This window comes from Tympanuchus pallidicinctus, unplaced genomic scaffold (genome assembly GCF_026119805.1).
Source record: "Tympanuchus pallidicinctus isolate F22 unplaced genomic scaffold, pur_lepc_1.0 scaffold38, whole genome shotgun sequence".
Classification (NCBI taxonomy): Eukaryota; Metazoa; Chordata; class Aves; order Galliformes; family Phasianidae; genus Tympanuchus; species Tympanuchus pallidicinctus.
In genome coordinates, this window is record NW_026294756.1 from 1,058,958 (window position 1) to 1,076,058 (window position 17,101).

Consider the following 17,101-nt stretch of genomic DNA (forward strand, 5'->3'; position numbering starts at 1 on the left):
AACCTGATTCCCAGTGCTCCCTTTGTCAGTTGCATATGAAGTGTGAAGACATTCAACACCCCTTAATGTGACACCGTGTGTGCCATCCAGAACAGGACATTCACCACCCACAGCAGTTGCACTCCTCGTGGTACTGGAGGTATTTCCCCCAGTAAGCGTGAGGAAGACCGCAATACCGCGCTGAAGGACAAGGCTGTGGCGTGGAAAACTTCCATTTTTCTTTTCCTTTCTTTTCCACAGGATGAAAAGTGACCACAACATTTTAAGACAGGAAAAAAAAAGGCTGTTCCTGGCATCACACAAGTTACAGCGAGCTACGGGCTTTAGATATTCGTGGAGCATTCTGCCCTTGATCTCAAGCTGAGGAGAATTCAGAGACAGAAGACAGAGCGTGACCTTCCAAATCCCAAGAGCAGCAGGAGCAGAGCTCAGCTCCCACCCCACAGCATGCAGCCACGGCTGCTGCTCGTACCTGGGGACGAACACCTCGTTGTGAAGGTAGTTCTCAAAGGTCTTGCGGAACGCAGACTCCTCCAGCTCCTTCTGGATCTGAGAGTCGGTTTTCGGGCAGGAACAACATTCTCCACTGACATCCTCACTTTCGCTTTGGTTGTACTTCTGAGGGTCTTCAGATTCAAAAGGAGGAGACCACGTCCTTGAGGGCAGTTTTAATCCTATGGACAAAACAGTTTTACTGTCATTCATGCCAGAAGTAGAAGTTCAATCCTACCAAGGTTCAAAACGAGCGTACACAAGATTCACGGCACATTCTGCCTCCCACACTTTCATATCCATGCTCACATTCCCTCTCTTATGACAGGGCTTTGATTCAGATCTGTGCTAACTCTGAAATGAAGCTCGGATGTCAGAGTTCTACCTCTGCTCCCCTCAGTTTGGGAACACGGGGCACCAGATTCTGGGATTTCTCAGTGGATCCTGAAAGCATTCCAAACCCCACGGCACAAAATGCCTTCAAAAATTAACTTGGCCACTGATCCCCAGAAGTATTGCAATGCTTCACTTTGCTTCTCCACAGATTAAACTTGTAGCTCAGTTTAAAAAAACAAGTGCAGAAGGGAGATCCAAAAAATATGTATTTGATTACTTTGTGAAAAGAGGGTTTTGGTTACTTTGTGAAAAGAAGGCTTTGAAGATCTTTTGCACGTGACTCAGCAATAGAGAATAATGTAAATACAACTGAACAGGGATAACACAACTGTGCCTCAAACTGCTTCCTGAACAACAGCTCCAGAGCATCTCCAAAGTGTGTGAAAAATCCCCATAAATGCTGAGAGAGCTCCACCATCTGGAAGGCCTGAAAGAAGGGCACAGAGAGAGAACTGGAACTCACCCTTCAAGCAGTAATCGAGTTCATAAAGCTCACTGTCTTCTGCCTGCTGCTGCCAGAACACCAGGTAGTGCGTGATGTTGCCATTGGGCTCTGAGGGCGGCTTCCACTTCAGGATGATTTGGGATGAAGAGTTGGAAACAGAAATTGGATCTAATGGGACTGACGGAACTGTGTGGGAGGAAAAGAGACAGAGGTCACTTCCACAGCTCTGTGACAACTCCACAAGTGAGCTCCCTTTCCCACGGAACAAAAGCAGGACACGGAGTGAACACGGGCTCTCACCCATGGCCACGAGGACCTGATGGAACAAGAGCACAACGGCGCTCTCTCCTCACTCAGGGAAACACACATCGTTCCATTCCTTTAGGAACAGCCTCCCACAGAGGGGAGCAAAGTGCCACAGACACAGCACTGCTGTGACCACCTGCCAGAAGTCAGCTTTCCATTTGCAGTGCAACGTTAACGTAATGGCACTGACCTGTAGCGTTGGTCTGGACGTAGATGATCTCACTCTTCGCACCGTACGTCCTTCGTTCATCTGAGAAGGTGACCAGAGTTTTAACAAACACAGCATACTGTGTCCATGGCTTCAGGCCCCGCAGCAGCCAGCCTGGCTGGGCCTGGGCTTTGGGCTCGTTGGAGCGCGGCGGCGGGTCCACATCCACCACTGTCCAGCTGTTGGAGCCGCAGGCATCCTGCCCATCAAACTCCGTCACGTTTTGGTACGGACTTAAAAACGAACAAAAATAAGCCTCAAATTAACAGAATCCTGACACCATGGCGTTGGAGACAAGATTTCTGAAGGCATCCCTTATCCCTTGGATAAATTCTAATTATCCCATCCTATGCGTGCCGTGTATTCTGGAAATAAAGCACAGGGAGCTTTGCAGCCCAGCCTCCTACCAGCACCGCGCATCAGGCACTGCTCCACAACCCAGACAAACTCAATCTCAGCTGATTATTTTCAGCTGTATGAAAACCAGTTTGGCAAAACCGGTTTTTAAAAGTGCTTCCCACCTAAAGGGGAATAAGTAACTCTGGAGGCAGTGGGGAAATGGCTGGAATACTTACACCTGGAACAGCTGGAACAACTGATGTTGGGGTTGCTCTTAAATGGGGTATTTGACTTCATACAAATCAGTCAGAGAACTTAATTAATACTTATATAAAAGGGCAACGCTGGAAGCTTAAGCGTGGTCTCTGTGATTGACTTCTAATTAGCTATGAGCACAGCAGCATTAATGTCTGCTCTTCAATGCCAGATGTCATTTATGGAAGCCCAGCACTGCTGCTGCTTTGCAGCCCAACCATCGGCTGCTGAAGCTCCCCTCTCCCTGAGCTGCCACTTACGCCTCTTTGTAAAAGAGCATAAATCCCAGGAGGTCACGGAAATCAGGAGGCCAATATGGCTCCCACTTCAACAGGATCTTGTCGTGAGATGTTCTGATGGAAGAGAACTTCAGCAATTCGTTTTCACCTATAACAAAAAAGAGATGACAATCATTTTGCTAATGCTAAGAGAAAAACAAGGCTTTCTGTTTTTGTTTTTCAGTATCGTAGAACTTTCAGTCCTCCAGGGAAAAATATGAGAACCTGCCAGCTTACATTTTTCTATGATTCTATGAAAATAATCCTATAAAAGCTGAACTGAGTTCTACTGAGTGTGAAATCTAAAGGCAACGTGCTTTAAAATCCACGTACACAAGACAAGACACAGCATGGACCCAGGAGCAGCACGCTGCCTTTGCAAACAGCAGCACAGGACAACAAACAGTCGCAGGAGGGGTGGAGTTTTGATTCCCAAGGGAAGCATTACCATACAGAATGTCCACGCAGCCCAAGGACAAACTGCACAGCCCTGATGGGATTTGCCACTCCTGCAGTAGCTGCACACGGGATGAAGAACATTCACTTTGCTGTCCACACATCCAGCACAAACAAGGTGTTGTGTTTGGGAGTTGGTTGTTTCTTGTTTGTTTGTTTTTTTTTTGTAAACAGGATGCTGCCAATGTGAAAACTTGACTTGAACCATGAAATCAAAAAGCCAAACACACCAGCAATGTGTGGTCTGAGGTGGGGGGTGGCGCAGAGAGCAGTACAGCAAGGCAGGGTTAAAGCTGGCACAGAGAAATGTGACCGTGTGGTCCAGCACAAAGCAACCAGCCAGCCTGGGAGCTGCAATGCCACAGGAGAGCTGGACCTGAACCCCAAATCCAGCCTCATCCCGAGTGTGGGAAGGCCTCGCCGCTGTCTCAAGGGAGGAGATGACCTTTTCAGACAGCTCACTCCTTGTGCTGCCTTCGCTCTGCCCAAGCAGGGCTGTGATAGCCCTGAGGCTGTGGCTCAATGTGTGTTTTTGCAGTTTTTAGGTAGGCAGTCATTATGTTCCTCACTCCCCACCATGCTGGCAAGCCTGCATGTGTTGATATGTGGCAAACCAGATCAGGGAAATGATTCAGCTGAAAGATCTCCAGTTGTTGTATTTGTTCACTACCAGCTACACAGCATAACAAAAGGGTAGAACTGAAGCAGTGCTGTCACCAAACACAGACAAGCAGTGCAGCCACAGGATGATGGAAGCATGCAAGCTGTAAAAAGAGTGTAAGGAACTGAAACCACAGCTTAACAGATGTTGGGGGCTTTAGTGGCAATACGTTCATCAGCACCTCATGGTTGGAACAGATGACCTCAGTGGTCTCTTCCAACCTTACTGATCCTGTAACACCCTGTCCTTGATCCTGTTCCTGCATGCATTAAAACTGTGTGAGGCTACACAACAAATCAGAGCAGAGATGCAAAAAAGACAAGAACAACAAAGCAGAAATGGCCATTTTTTACCCCAGATTAGCTGTATGATCTGCTTCACAGGCAGCGGGGATTGCACGTGGCACAGAATGGCAATGAACAGCAGAGCTGGCAGTGCAGGAGGGATGCACTACTGGCAGCACCGCTGCCAAAATATGTGTCTACAAAACTACACCTTCAGTGTTGTGCCTTTAGTTAGAGAACCAAGCACCAGTGCCCCTCTGCTCTTTAGCCGCGCCAGTACAGGCACTGGGTTATTGTTATCATCAAAGGAAAAACTGTTAGCTTAAAAACCTCTGAAAAGCACAGTCCAAATTGTGGAAAAAAATTCTGAGAGTTGTCATAGCAACTTATTCTGTGTTCCTCTTGCCTCCTCATGACGTGGGAATAGCAGATGATGACTATAAACTGGGTGCTCAGCAGTAACACGAGGTCCTGGTTTGGGCTGAGGTTATGTTGTGCTCAGCTCTTCAAAGCGACACAATAATACACTCAGCCCTGAAAATCTCACAGCTGAGCACACAAAGAGAAAACTTCTGAGGACCGAAGCTGGCAAGGCGGGCTCCTGGCCAGGGGCAGCACCCAGGAGGGCTTTACTCATGGCACGCTGACAGCGTCCCTGCGGTGCACAAGCAAGTGGGCAGTCACATGCCTGGTGCTTTACCAAAAGGACAAGGACAGTCCCTGGACAAAAATCACACGCTAGGCTGAAGGCATTAAGAGCATGAAGTTAGCAAAGACAGAGGGAAAGAAAAATGATCCAAGTGCCAATGCATTCTGAAAGTTCCTTACATGAAGCTTGGTCACCGTTTGTCTTCAGGGCTATGTCGTTCCTCTCCTGACGCCCCTTAGTTCCAGAGATCTCCTCCATCTTGTGTATTTCTGACAAACACAGTTTGGGATTATAATGGAAGAAGAGTTTGCCTCGTGCTATCGTGAGGTTGTGTTTACTCCAGTCCCAGAGCTGGCGAAGATTCTGGTTGTCCAAGGCGTAGAATGAATAATTTCTGAAAGCAGGGAAGGAAAATGTGCATCGGTAGGGGATCTACTAACAGCCCTTCCCCACATGCCACCCCCTGCCCCAAACACCACATAAAAGAAATGCAAACTGTCTTCCCTGGGAGGCCACAATCCGCAGGCAGAGGAATGTTTAACAGCAACGCGGGGATTGTTTGTCAATACAAATCACCCTGGTAAGCACTGGCACTCCTGACACTTCAAAGTAGTAAAGTCAGATATCTTTTGAAAGAACTCACCCAGCTTCCAGTGTTTCTCCTCTAATCAGATGTAGTTTACGAAAAAAAGAAAGAGAAACCAAGGCATAAGACCGGCGGATTTTTAGGTAACCTGAGATTTCTTCTATCAAGCCAAGATTCGCTTCTAGCTCAGCTGCTATGTTATCTAGGGAGAGGAAAACATTGCTTTTAGTTTTCTGATAATGCGGGGGGGAACACCGATATCAGAGCTCAAAGAGATGAAATGGAACCACTCTATGTAAATCCAAAAGACCTTACAAAAATCACTCAGCAAAAAAACCCTCGCGAATGTGAGAGGAACATTTGCTCTGCTGTCATTTCTCTCTCGATTCAAAATGGTCAAAGCAAAAAAGCAATGCCCCAGGTCATGGATGGTGTCATATTCAGCAATCTCACATCCAGTGCTCCCCACACCCTCACTCATGCACAACTTACTTCCTCCACGGATATTTATAACCAAGCTTCCATTAACAACTGTGCAGCCACGGAGCTCCTGTGCCGACGTCACCGAATCAATAGTCTTCTCTTTCCCATAGTCACAAACCTTTGGACAGGGCCCTGCACAAGGAGTGCAGTGCAAGCTGAAAAACAGAGAGGCAAGAATGCAGGTGAGACACTCTTTGAAGAATGCACTCTGGGACACCTCCAGCAGTTCTCCAAAGCAGAGTAATAAACTCAAAGCAGAACCGTCCTGACAACACGCCGTGGCATTCACTCAAGGTGTGCAACGCGTGGCCTCGAGGAACTCCAAATAACTGCTGCTAATTCTTAAAGTTGTCGTTTCTGTATTTTGAAGTCTCTTCTGAGTGGCCTGGCCACCACAATGCTGCACAGCGCCACCCCTACCCGGGGCCTCCAGACCAAGAAACCCAATGCCCGCTTTCCAATCTCAGAGCACGAACCAACGAGCAGAGTTGGCTGCTCATCTGGGAATCCTCTGATTAAGGACTGCACATGAAGTTGCGTTGAAAAAGGCAAGCAACACGTGCTTTGTGCTCTGGGGAAACGCTTCTTAAATGGCAGCAAGAACGATGAGTGCTTGCCCTGGTCATAACACCACAAGAATGTGTTTCCAACTTGCTTGGAGAAATACACGCTCCAGGAAAATCCCAGCACTGTGAGGTCCCACTGACAGCAGCCTGGAACAGGCACAGGAGAGAGGAGATGGCTGCTGCTACACAACAGCATATCTGCTCTGGGGGCTGCTGGATCATTCTTTTGAAAAGCAAACGAGGAAACAGAACATGAAGTCCTGTTAGAGTGAATTCCCTGAAACCGTTATTGCAGGAGCACAAAGCTAGCAATATTCATAGGAAATCTGACTCATCTCAATACAAAACGCTACTGTGGGACAAACAGCAAAGTTTTCAGTGATACACAGCTCAGCAACATCAATTATATCATTTCTTTGCTGAAAAAACCTGGTAACAAGTGGAACGGCTGCTCCCTGCTTTGACTTGCGCTGCGGTTGTTTGTCCACTTCTGTCTGGCACAACCTGAACCTGCCCAATCAACGTAATTACGGGGATGAAGGACAGACATTCTAAGAATGGCCCAATCCAAACGCGCTGTGCTCCCATGATTAGACACAACTTCTCCCCATTCTGCTCAATAACAAGGCTTCCTGCTCCGAGGGCTGACTGCAGGGGAAGGCATGCAGGGCTGCTGAGGCCGCTCTGTTCTCCACTTCCCTTGGTTACAGGAGGATCCCTCTGACCTGAGGACGCTCTTCCCTCTCTTCCAGCCTTCCTCTCCCACTTTTTTTTCCAGGCAGGACAGTGAGCAAGTGAGGCCAAATGAAGCAGAGCAAGAAGAGACTCTTGGCGTGTAGTAGGTAAGCCTGTCTGCTTCTAATGGCTTCAATTAGCAAGGTATTAGTTTGCAAATCACCTTAAAGTAGACCAGGTAACTCACACTCAAACATGGAAATCTTGGTCTCACAGACCGCAAATCCTCCAAACCCAAAAGAAAGCAAAGCACAGGACGCAGCACCAGGCCAACACCCAGCCCGCAGCCCCGCACTTACTTGCTGGAGTTCATGATGTACCCCGACGGGCACTCGTGGACGCACTCGTTGTTGTGGATGACGTGGCAGCCCGACTCGCGGGCGCTCTTGCACTTGTTGTGCAGCTCCTGGCAGAAGCTGAAGGTGACGCAGCGCCAGCCCTCGAAGCGGTAGTGCCCGGGTGGGCACGTCTCCACGCACGTCCCGTCCAGGTAGAAGTTGCGGCACGCCACGCACCGCTCCGCGTTGTTGGGCTCCGTGCAGTCCCCGAGGCACTCGCTGTGGCAGCACTGCCCGTCCGACGTGCAGCCCTGGGACTTGCAGGCAGGTGGGCAAACTGCAGAGTGAGAAGGGACAAAGCCGAGTGCTGCAGGCAGCGCGGCGATGGGATCGGCACAGCCTGAGCTGCGACCCTGCGCCGTCCCATTGCCCGCAGCTCGCCCCGAAGGCACAGCCCTCAGGGCACAACTGCTGCTCCTCCACTTCTCAATCACCAATTCCACATCTGAAGAACATTCCGGAGGTGTGCTGGCATTTAAACTTCATTCACGCTCATCTTCTAAAAAAGCAACCCGAGTTTCTTCACGGCCTCAGACCACGATAAGTGAAATGTACAGTAAGAAAAAAACATGAAGTATCCCCAAACCTTCCTCAAAAGAACGCAGATTGAGTAAAGGAGCCACTGCTGTCCACATGTAACACGTCTCCCCCCCTTGCAGCTCCTCTCCCCCACAGCCCCACACAAACCCTTTCCTCTCCACGCAGTGCTGGAGGGGCTCACTCTGGGGAGGCTCCAGCCGTGCTGAGGCACCACGGTGTTATTTTTAACTCCTGGCAGACGTGTGCCAGCACTCAGCTGCAGCGCAGCGTGCCGGTCCCGTGGCACTGCGTGCTGCTGAGGTCCCATCAGAGCAGCGGGGAAGCGAAGCCCGTGCTGCAGGGCTGCAGAACTGAGCGCGTCGAGCAGCCGGTGCAACCCTGAGCAAACAGCAGAGGTGGGTGAGAGCAACTTCTGCTTCATTGCAGTCAATGAAGCCTTTGAAAAATAGGAGCTGGCTGCAGCTGAAGCTCCATCCTAAGGTCGGTCTGACCCTGAACATCTGCTGCTCCTCCACCAGCCACCTCAGGTACTGTGCTGGGCATCCCCCAGGCCCGCCTCTTAAGACGAAGCACAGAGGGCATTCCAAATTCACTGTGTATGCAAAGCTCTCACCCTTCTCTGGCCCTTGGTGTCATTTTGTGAACTCATCACTTAGAAATGGCAAAGGATCGAAATGTAGTGGGCAAGGAAAGCAGCCTGCGGACGGTACCTCACAGCAGACCATACAAAATGAGAGGCTTTTCCCAAACGATGGTCCTAACTCTTGATGAGGCTGTGGACGGAGCTCCGTCTGGCAACAGATGTCACGGCTGCAGTTTATTAGAGATATTGGCAAGAGGAGGCCGCAGACAGAAAATTCCAGAATTTCATCCACAACATCTATCAAACACTCTGATCGTAGGATGAAATCTCATGGCTGATAGGGGGGGCAGGGAGCAGACTGAGCAATTCCTCTGCAAAACCCGGAGTGGCACTGAGCGCCTCCTCTGCCCCGTGCCACAGCAGTTCTGTTTGCAACGGAAACCAATCTGCGAAGCGCTGTGCTTACTTACAGATCTTCAAACTCAGCTGCACATATTCACAGGGCAGAAACCAGCCCAACTCTCGACTCTGAAGGCTTTCAGAAGGTACAGCTAAACTACTTTTCAGTTGATCTGGATGTTTTTTTCTCTTTCCTGCTCTAAGAGCTCTGACGTGTAAAATCCAGCCCGAAGACAGCCAGGCAGCCAGAGCTCCTATTCCCTCCATTAGGTGCTCCATACACGTTCTGTGCAAAAGCTCAGCACCGCAGACCCGACCAGATGACAAACTCTCAAACCCAAGCACACACAGTGGGATGCACCGCAATTTTTGAGCTCCTGAGAACCTCACAGAAACTCCTCCAGCATCTCTTCGCTCCCACACGCCCTTACAGCCCCCAGCCCAGGAGGAGGGCAGCAGATCCACGCTGGGCCGGGGGAGCGCAGGCCCCCAGCTGTTGGTCGGGGCGGATCAATGTTTAACCAGCAGTGAGGGCACTCTGCAGACCTGGGACGCAATGCGTCCTGCAAAGCCTTCTGACTGCAGAGCCAGGCGGGCACTTCTGTGCACAGCTGAGGCCCAGCAAAGGGGGGCAGAGGCAGCCAAGTCAACGCAAAGGAATTCCCACCTGCAGGGCTCTCCCTTCTGGGCCTCAGGTGGGAGAGGAACACACGGAACTGTGAGCACAACCAGCACAAGTGGCCAGGGGACCTGCGCTGAGCAGGAGACTCAATCAGCAAGGGGCTGTCTGGCTAATTAACACCATTTGAACATCGAGGTGTGGTTAAAAGCACCCGCATTAGGTCTTGTTTCTACCTTAGGTCTTGTTTCTACCTCGCTGCTAACACAACACCAGCAAGAGAATGGTCAAAGTAAAATAAAGTGAAAGTCGCTCTGGGTGAGCTCTGCTTTCCCTGCGGGCTGCTGGGTGGGTTTGCACTGCTGCTCCCTGGACTCGCACAGCACAACCCAGGCACAGCGGCTCCTGTCTGCTCCTGAGCCCGGCCACAGCTCCCTGCATTCTGTGGGCACCCAGCCCTGACTGCATTGAAACCCCGAACGGATTCTCCTTATACAGTTATCTATGAAGTACATCAGATAGAACATCAGTTTGTTTTTTAACTCGATCGCTTCTCAAAGTCAACCCAACCCAGCTGTCAAGACCTTCCAATTCAGCACGTCACCCCGAGGTCTTTGGGACTGCCTTATATTGTAATTCTTCTCCATGAAACAACTTTCTGTTTTAAACTCACCACCACCTATTTGTTTGTGAGCTGTTAACTGGAACCCACCAAGGCTCCAACGCCCCGCACCGACACAGCAGCGACTGCACAAAGCGAACTCAAGGCCTTGCAACCAGACTCCAACTGAAGTGTTATTTATAAAGCAGAGATTGCAGCACATCACGCCCCGAGCCCTCGGAGCCGCGCGCTGGGAGCGCCGGGAGCTCCATCCTCACACAGGAACAGATAAAATTAACTGCAGGTGCCTCCCTTCCCACAGATAGCAGCTTCCAAAAACAACACGCCGTTACCAAAACGTAAAGGAAACGTTTCCCACTGACATTTCTCTGGGACAATATTACAGTTCTTATCTCACGTATCAGTAAGGATAAGGGAAGCCTTGTGTTGCCTCCAGCCCCTTTCATAAGTGACACGCTCGGATGAAGCCATGGCGAATGGCTCAGATGTTCCAAGAGGGATCGATGTGTCCTGCAGGGCTGCATCCCAAATGGCAGTGGGACATCCCAGCACCACCATGGGTTGGCAAAGATAAAGGGGTTTGGGGCTGATATCGGAGGATGGGGGCTGTGGGAAGAACTGGGTGCATGGAGACAGGAGCAGGTTGAGCTCTGGTGTTGATACAGGAGCAGGGCAGATGAAGGCAGACCTTCGAGGACCTGTCTCCTCCACGCTGACCTTCTGCTGTTTGCACTGTGCAGGAAACCACTCTTAATCCCCTGGAGTTTTTCCCAAATAGAAAAATTTACTGATAGATAATTTTTGCCAAGGAATACAGAAAACTTACCACGAGAAACTCACGCATGTCTCTAAATGGGCACATGCACACCTTTTGATATATATAACAATAAATACAGGATAAGGTGAGCAGCTCTGCCTGGCTCCACACTGACCACAGCCCCAGTGCCCAGATCCTTCTGTGTCCCTCTCCTGAAGTTCTCATCCCACTCCCCTCCCATCCCAGCTATTTACAGGGGGAAGCAGAAGCCCCTCTGTGGGTGTGCAGAAAATGGAGTGAAGACCCCCCAGCACCCACAGCACGGCAGCGAGCAGCCTGGGCCTCCCCGAGATGCTGGGGTCACTGCCCCAGAACTGTGGAGATGTGGCACTGAGGGATGCAGTCAGTGGGCAGGGGTCGTTGTGCCTGGGGAGTTTAGAGGTCTTTTCCAACCTTTACGACTCCACGATCTCACAGCAAAGCAGTTCTCCCTGATGAGACCTGGGAAACAAAGCTGAAATATAAAATGAAAACGCAGCTCTGTTTTCATGCCTCCAGCACCTATCAGGTGAGCAGAATCCCCGAGCAGCTAAAAACAACTCCTGGAACCTGGTTAAAGTGGCAATTGAGTTGGCAATCGAGATAAAAACGGCCAAACACGGAGTTTGATTTGAAAACAGCAGAGCCGTTAAGGGCAGAACAAGTGTCACAAAGTGCACATGGGGACAACAGTCGGAGTTGAATCAGTGAATACCTCTCGCAGTGCCCACAGCCCCGCTGCTGTGCTGCTCTCTGGCACAGAGTGAGCTTGCTCCTTGTGCTTCGTGTTCAGTCAGAGGCACGCTTTGTGCAGGGATCTTTGCTTGTCTGGTTTGCTTTTTCAGCCCCAAACTGACACTACATCTCCAAGCAAAGCCTGGAGCCCCCAGCCAGTTATCACTAAGCGCAGTGATACCAACACAACTATTGCTGCTCTTGGCCCCGACGGTGGCTTAGAGCTGAACAACATCAGGAAAACCACTGTCCTCCAGTACCTGGGGGCTGTGAGGTTCCCAGCCCCAATCCCAACAGCAACCTACAGCCTTTGGGAAGGAGACAATGTGATGGCAGCCGGGGCATCAGCCAGCTGGTACTGCCCTTGGCCAACGCAACAGAGCAGAGGATTTGTACGGAAACCGAGAGCAGAATCTTTGAAAGGGTTTGGGGGAACTCTTCTGCAAACCTTTGCCCATGTTTTCACCCACACCTTGCTGTTGTTCTTTAAAGTTCAGCCCATGTTACAACCCAAGGATCAGCTTTTATCGCTCAGTGGTTGACATGCCAGCCAGGAATCTCATGAGAGCTTCATGTTAATGTTTAACCACGCATTACTTTTTCCGACACACAGCATCTTGCAAACATCCCCCTCTACTTTAACCTCTCCTCATGCTGAGAGCCCAGGAGCACCACAGTGAGGGAGGCACCACGGCTGTCCCAAACACAGCAGGAGTGAGGTGAGGTTCCCTACCACCAACACAGCCAAAGGTCTCTGCTTCCATTCCCTTCTTCACTGTTGGCATCACACTGTGACCGCAACGAAGCAGTGGTGTCTGAGCGCTGAGTGCTGAACCATGATGAGCCCCAAGAGATGAGCACAGAAGCTGGGATCTTAGAGAAACAGCCGCACAGAGATGAGCAGGCGTGCTTCCACGTACGGTGACAGCCAAAAACCTCAACTTCCCAAACGTAGGTCTAATGCAAGCTACTGCTTCTACATTAGACCTTGTCTGGAAAACAAGGAGTGATGTGAGCACAGAATTATAACCTTTGCCTTCTGGAAAGATAAGAGGGGCATAAAGAGGCTTTTCTCAAGGATGTTGGAGTAAACAAGACACTAAAGAATGAAAGCTACGTTGCCACATTCAGCCTGTGGGGATAAGGAAGGTTACATGTAGGTGTGGGTTGTGAAAAGATGCACAAAATGTCACTGGGGCACACAAAATAAGGGCCAATTTACACTGGACAGGACATACAGCACAGAGCAAACAGGGGAGCGGAGCCGTCTGTAACAGAAAGGGAACGCAGCGGGCGGAAGTGTAAGATTAACCACAAGGAGATTAAGCTGATAACTAATGATCTACACAGAAATGTCAGACAGAGGTTAAGATTTTAATCTGGACAGATTCCACGGTGTACTCACGAATTGTAAACATAGACACTGGGGCTGAAGTGGTGCTTGAGGATGAAGGTGCTGCAAAGGAGCCAGAGAGGAAGAAGGAACAAAACCTTCAAAACCAGAGCCCCCACTTTTCCTCCTGGCAGCCGAGGGCTGGATGGGCACTGAAGGTGAGACACCAGGTATCCCGAGGCTGCAGGGAACCCTCCTGCAGTGCCCATCAGCAGGGTTATTTCCACGTGCCTACATCCCAAGTGCGTTTCCTATAACGTAAGAGGTTTTTACAGACTCACAGACTCATAGAATGGTGGTTTGCTTTGAACCTACAGCATTTTCCCAAAGCTGTAGCTGCACTGTGGAAAGGATCCCATTTCTCAGGATCAAACACACAGATTATCTGCATCCAGATAATTCTTTCACATACTCAAGGCATTTTGGCCACATCAGCTCATGTCCACTTGTCTACACACCCTTCTCTCTTTGCCCAGAGCTGCAAGCATGCCCTCCACAGTTTATTTCTAGGTATAAGAATTTACTTAGCAGTACTGAAATAGATACTGTTTGCTTGCAGTCCCAGAGCCAAGCACTTGAAACCTCCCTGTGAAATATATTTTGATTTACTATACTTGCCCTTGTCATCCTCAGTGCACCAATAATCCATTTTCCAGTAATTCAGCATACAACAGCCCACACCAACCACCCAGCACAGGCACTCACCCACCTGATGAATTCCTATAGTTTGTGAACTGTAGAGCACGTGCTCCTGCTTCTCTAATCAAAGCCCCAAAGGGAGACATGATAAAAGTGACAAAAAGTCACACAGATACAACCTGAAGGAAAAGCAAATGACTACAGATTGGTACAAAAAACAACAGCTATATTGCACAAACCATCCTTAGAGACTACGAATCTATTTCTCCTTGTAAATTATGCAAGAGAAAGCTGTAATCGGAAGGAATTTAATCCCAAACCAGTTGTGCCACCCCAACAAAGAGGCGAACAACAGGGAAACCAAACCTGCTGACGTTACATTAAACCCAGTGAAGATCTCCAATCTTGCTTCCTTTCTGACAAAGGTCAGCTGTCAGAACCCTGGAAATTCGGTGTCTTTCATGCGCCTTCCATGCCGTTGGCTCCTACAGTGGGACTGACTGCTGTTCGGTTCAGTAGCAAGGAAGCAGCACAAGTTTTACCCTCAGCAGCGCTGGGAGCCCTGAAAAGCTCCAGCCCTAGGAGGCAGACGGAGCCTTATCACCAACACCATCAGCATCGTCCACTTCAGAGCTATTAGGACTACTTAGAGCCGGTTTAACCGATCTCCTAAGTGTCAGCCTTGTCACCTGCTGGTCCATAAATGGGGTAGCTACTGCAGGGGAACAAACATAGGGAAATAATCTCATGGTGGAAAGAGTCCACTCAAAAACAGGCACGCAGACCAGCTTTGTGTTCCAAGAAGGTGACTGGGGCTGTCCTACACAAAACCCCCGCTGCCGTCTCAGTTCCTCCTGAGACAAAGATCCCTTTTTTCAAGCAGAGCAGGGAGGTTTCAGATCTCAGTGCAGAGCAGCCGCTCCTGTGAGCGGTGTTCAGTGGGAGCAGCTCTGAGGGGCTCCCCGGACACCACGCTGCCCATCCACCAGCCCAGAGCAGCCCCAGAGCTTCACCCACGGCATCTCAGGCAGCTTTCACTTCGTGCTGCTTCCTCCTCACAGCACAGCTCACCTGTTGTACCCCAGGAACAAAGTGATGCACGACAGAGGGACCCTGATCCAGCAGGTATGGGCTCACCACACAGTGGGGCTCCCCTGGGGGTCCCGGCCCCGCTGGGGCTGCACCAACAGCAGCAGTGCCAGCAGCCTTGTTCCAATGCCACTGCACTGCGAGGAGACCGCAGACTAGGGAAAGTAAGTCTGATCTGCCTTGATTCAATCCCTGCCTTCATGCTTTCTTTACCCATAGAGTGCGACTGATGTGTTTTGCAGAACAGGCAGGAAGTGCTTCCCTGATCCTCCGACTTTAATGAACGTCTTTATTGCTCGTCAAGCACTGAAGCCCACGTGTTGCTGTAACATAACATGGACGCCCGATGGAGCTCAGGAATGCAGGTGCTGACAGGAGCTCGGCTCCCTGATGCCCCTGCTGTCCCGTGATGGCTGCAGACTCACATTGCCTTACTTTCCTGGAAGCCCAGCACTAATTAAGAGGCATAAACATCCCAGCAAGTTCATTCACATCCCTCCAATAGGAACTCGCACACAATTATAGGATACAATTGGGAAGCACGAGCACTGAACTCATACCCAGCCATTGTCACGGGCCGAGAGAAGGATCATCACAGCTTCCTGCAGGACACAGCAGCCCCCACTGCACCCCTCACTGCCCGCAGGACCCAACACCCACAGCTTTCAGCCACAAACAGCCCCTGCACTGCTCACTGCCTGCCTGTGTTTTTGCATGATTTGGTTGTTTTTTTAACACAAGATTTATTTACAGCAGCAAACCCTGTCAAACACAATTCCTGATAGAGAGAGATGCTTTAGAGAGCATTGCCAAGGGACAGATTTCAGTTGCTCTTCTCACACACGCTGAATGCACGCCTTTGTACGGAGCCAACCGGCTCACGGCGCTGCAGTGCCTCCCACAAGACGTCCTTTCAGCACATAATGAAAGATTTAGATTTAAAATAAAGAACTGCTGCTCCGCCTGTACGAGGAGGGCTGAGTGGAGGCAGACATGGGACACCCAGAGCTCACCTCACCCAGTGCCCTCAGCCCTGGGGACCCCCTGTGAATGAAACCATCCTCTTCACCCCCACACACGGGTGAACCATCTGCAGGGCACCCATGCTAACACTGGTTAACCTGTTGCTCAGGTTTTTTGCTCTTTATCATTCTCTTCTGCCATGCCCAGACAGCAGCACTTCCAACAAACCTGCCCGCCAAGTGCTGCCAGCCTTCCACGTTTTGTCTAATGAGGGCTAAAGCAAGTTCCCTGGTTTAAGCAAACACAGTAACTTGGTAGCGTACTTCAAATGGGAAAAATAAGTGTTCTGTCAGAGCACTCTTGGCATGCCAGCCCTGGAAATCACAACGACACTGAGCCACTGAGAGCTGACCCACCCCAAACGTGGCTCACGTCAGCAGTGGCACACAAGGGGTTAAACACCTCCATGAGTGGAGGGGACAGAAGTAATGGGCAGCTCAGCCAGCACAGATCAACACTGCTCCAGTCTTCAGAGAAAACCCCTCTGCCCCACGGAACCCAACCACGGGCATCTTGCATGGAGCCCAGCTCGGTTTGTTGCTGTGCCCCCCGGCTCTGGGCTGCACCACCGAGCACCATAAATGCCTTATGAGCTCTTCACCAGCCCAAGTGAATTAGTCTGGGACTTGTGGCTGTTCGGAGGCATCACAGCAGCCCCAGCACTACACACACTTCCTGATGCTGTCGCCTGGCAAGGATGGGAACTGACGCCCCAGAGAGATTATCGGGTGTCAACTTCCATCTGGCATTTGTCAGAGCTGGGAAGAAAAAAGGCAGTTCTTATCAGATCTGCAAATAAAGGAGCACTTCCACTTCGTGTGGTAGCGACTGGAAACATTTCTTTGTGTGTGAAGCTTTAAAAATATCTTGCCCTTGGGGTTGGCTCAGTCCGCTCAGTGCTCTGAGACCCCTTTCCCATAGAAAGGTAATAAAGCAAAGCTTATGGCTACAGAAATTCCCAGCACATAAAAATTACAGGAAACTGTTGCTAAGTAATATTTCTACCTAAGTAAACATCACAAAACGTTTCCCACACACACCTCTGAACTTTATTATTTAAAACTGCCTTGAAGATGTTCGTATTTTCAGCATTCCTTTTGGCACAGTCCCTTGAAAAGCACTCCGTTTTGTTTCTCAGCAGCTGAAAAACACTTTGGACTGAGCAATGCTTTTCAGAGCGCTTTGT

General features: G+C 50.1%; 1 protein-coding gene across 1 annotated transcript in view; it reads right to left on the bottom strand.

Annotated features, from left to right (window-relative positions):
* INSR (insulin receptor) overlaps positions 1-17,101 on the bottom strand; it is a 38,469-nt gene that overhangs the window by 13,082 nt on the left and 8,286 nt on the right. The window contains exons 3-10 of the mRNA XM_052699696.1: positions 7,439-7,754; positions 5,848-5,993; positions 5,413-5,557; positions 4,949-5,163; positions 2,702-2,828; positions 1,830-2,080; positions 1,352-1,519; positions 473-674 (exon numbers count right to left, since the gene is read on the bottom strand). Of these exons, the coding sequence (XP_052555656.1) occupies positions 473-674; positions 1,352-1,519; positions 1,830-2,080; positions 2,702-2,828; positions 4,949-5,163; positions 5,413-5,557; positions 5,848-5,993; positions 7,439-7,754 (1,570 nt within the window). The remainder of the gene's footprint in view (positions 1-472; positions 675-1,351; positions 1,520-1,829; positions 2,081-2,701; positions 2,829-4,948; positions 5,164-5,412; positions 5,558-5,847; positions 5,994-7,438; positions 7,755-17,101) is intronic.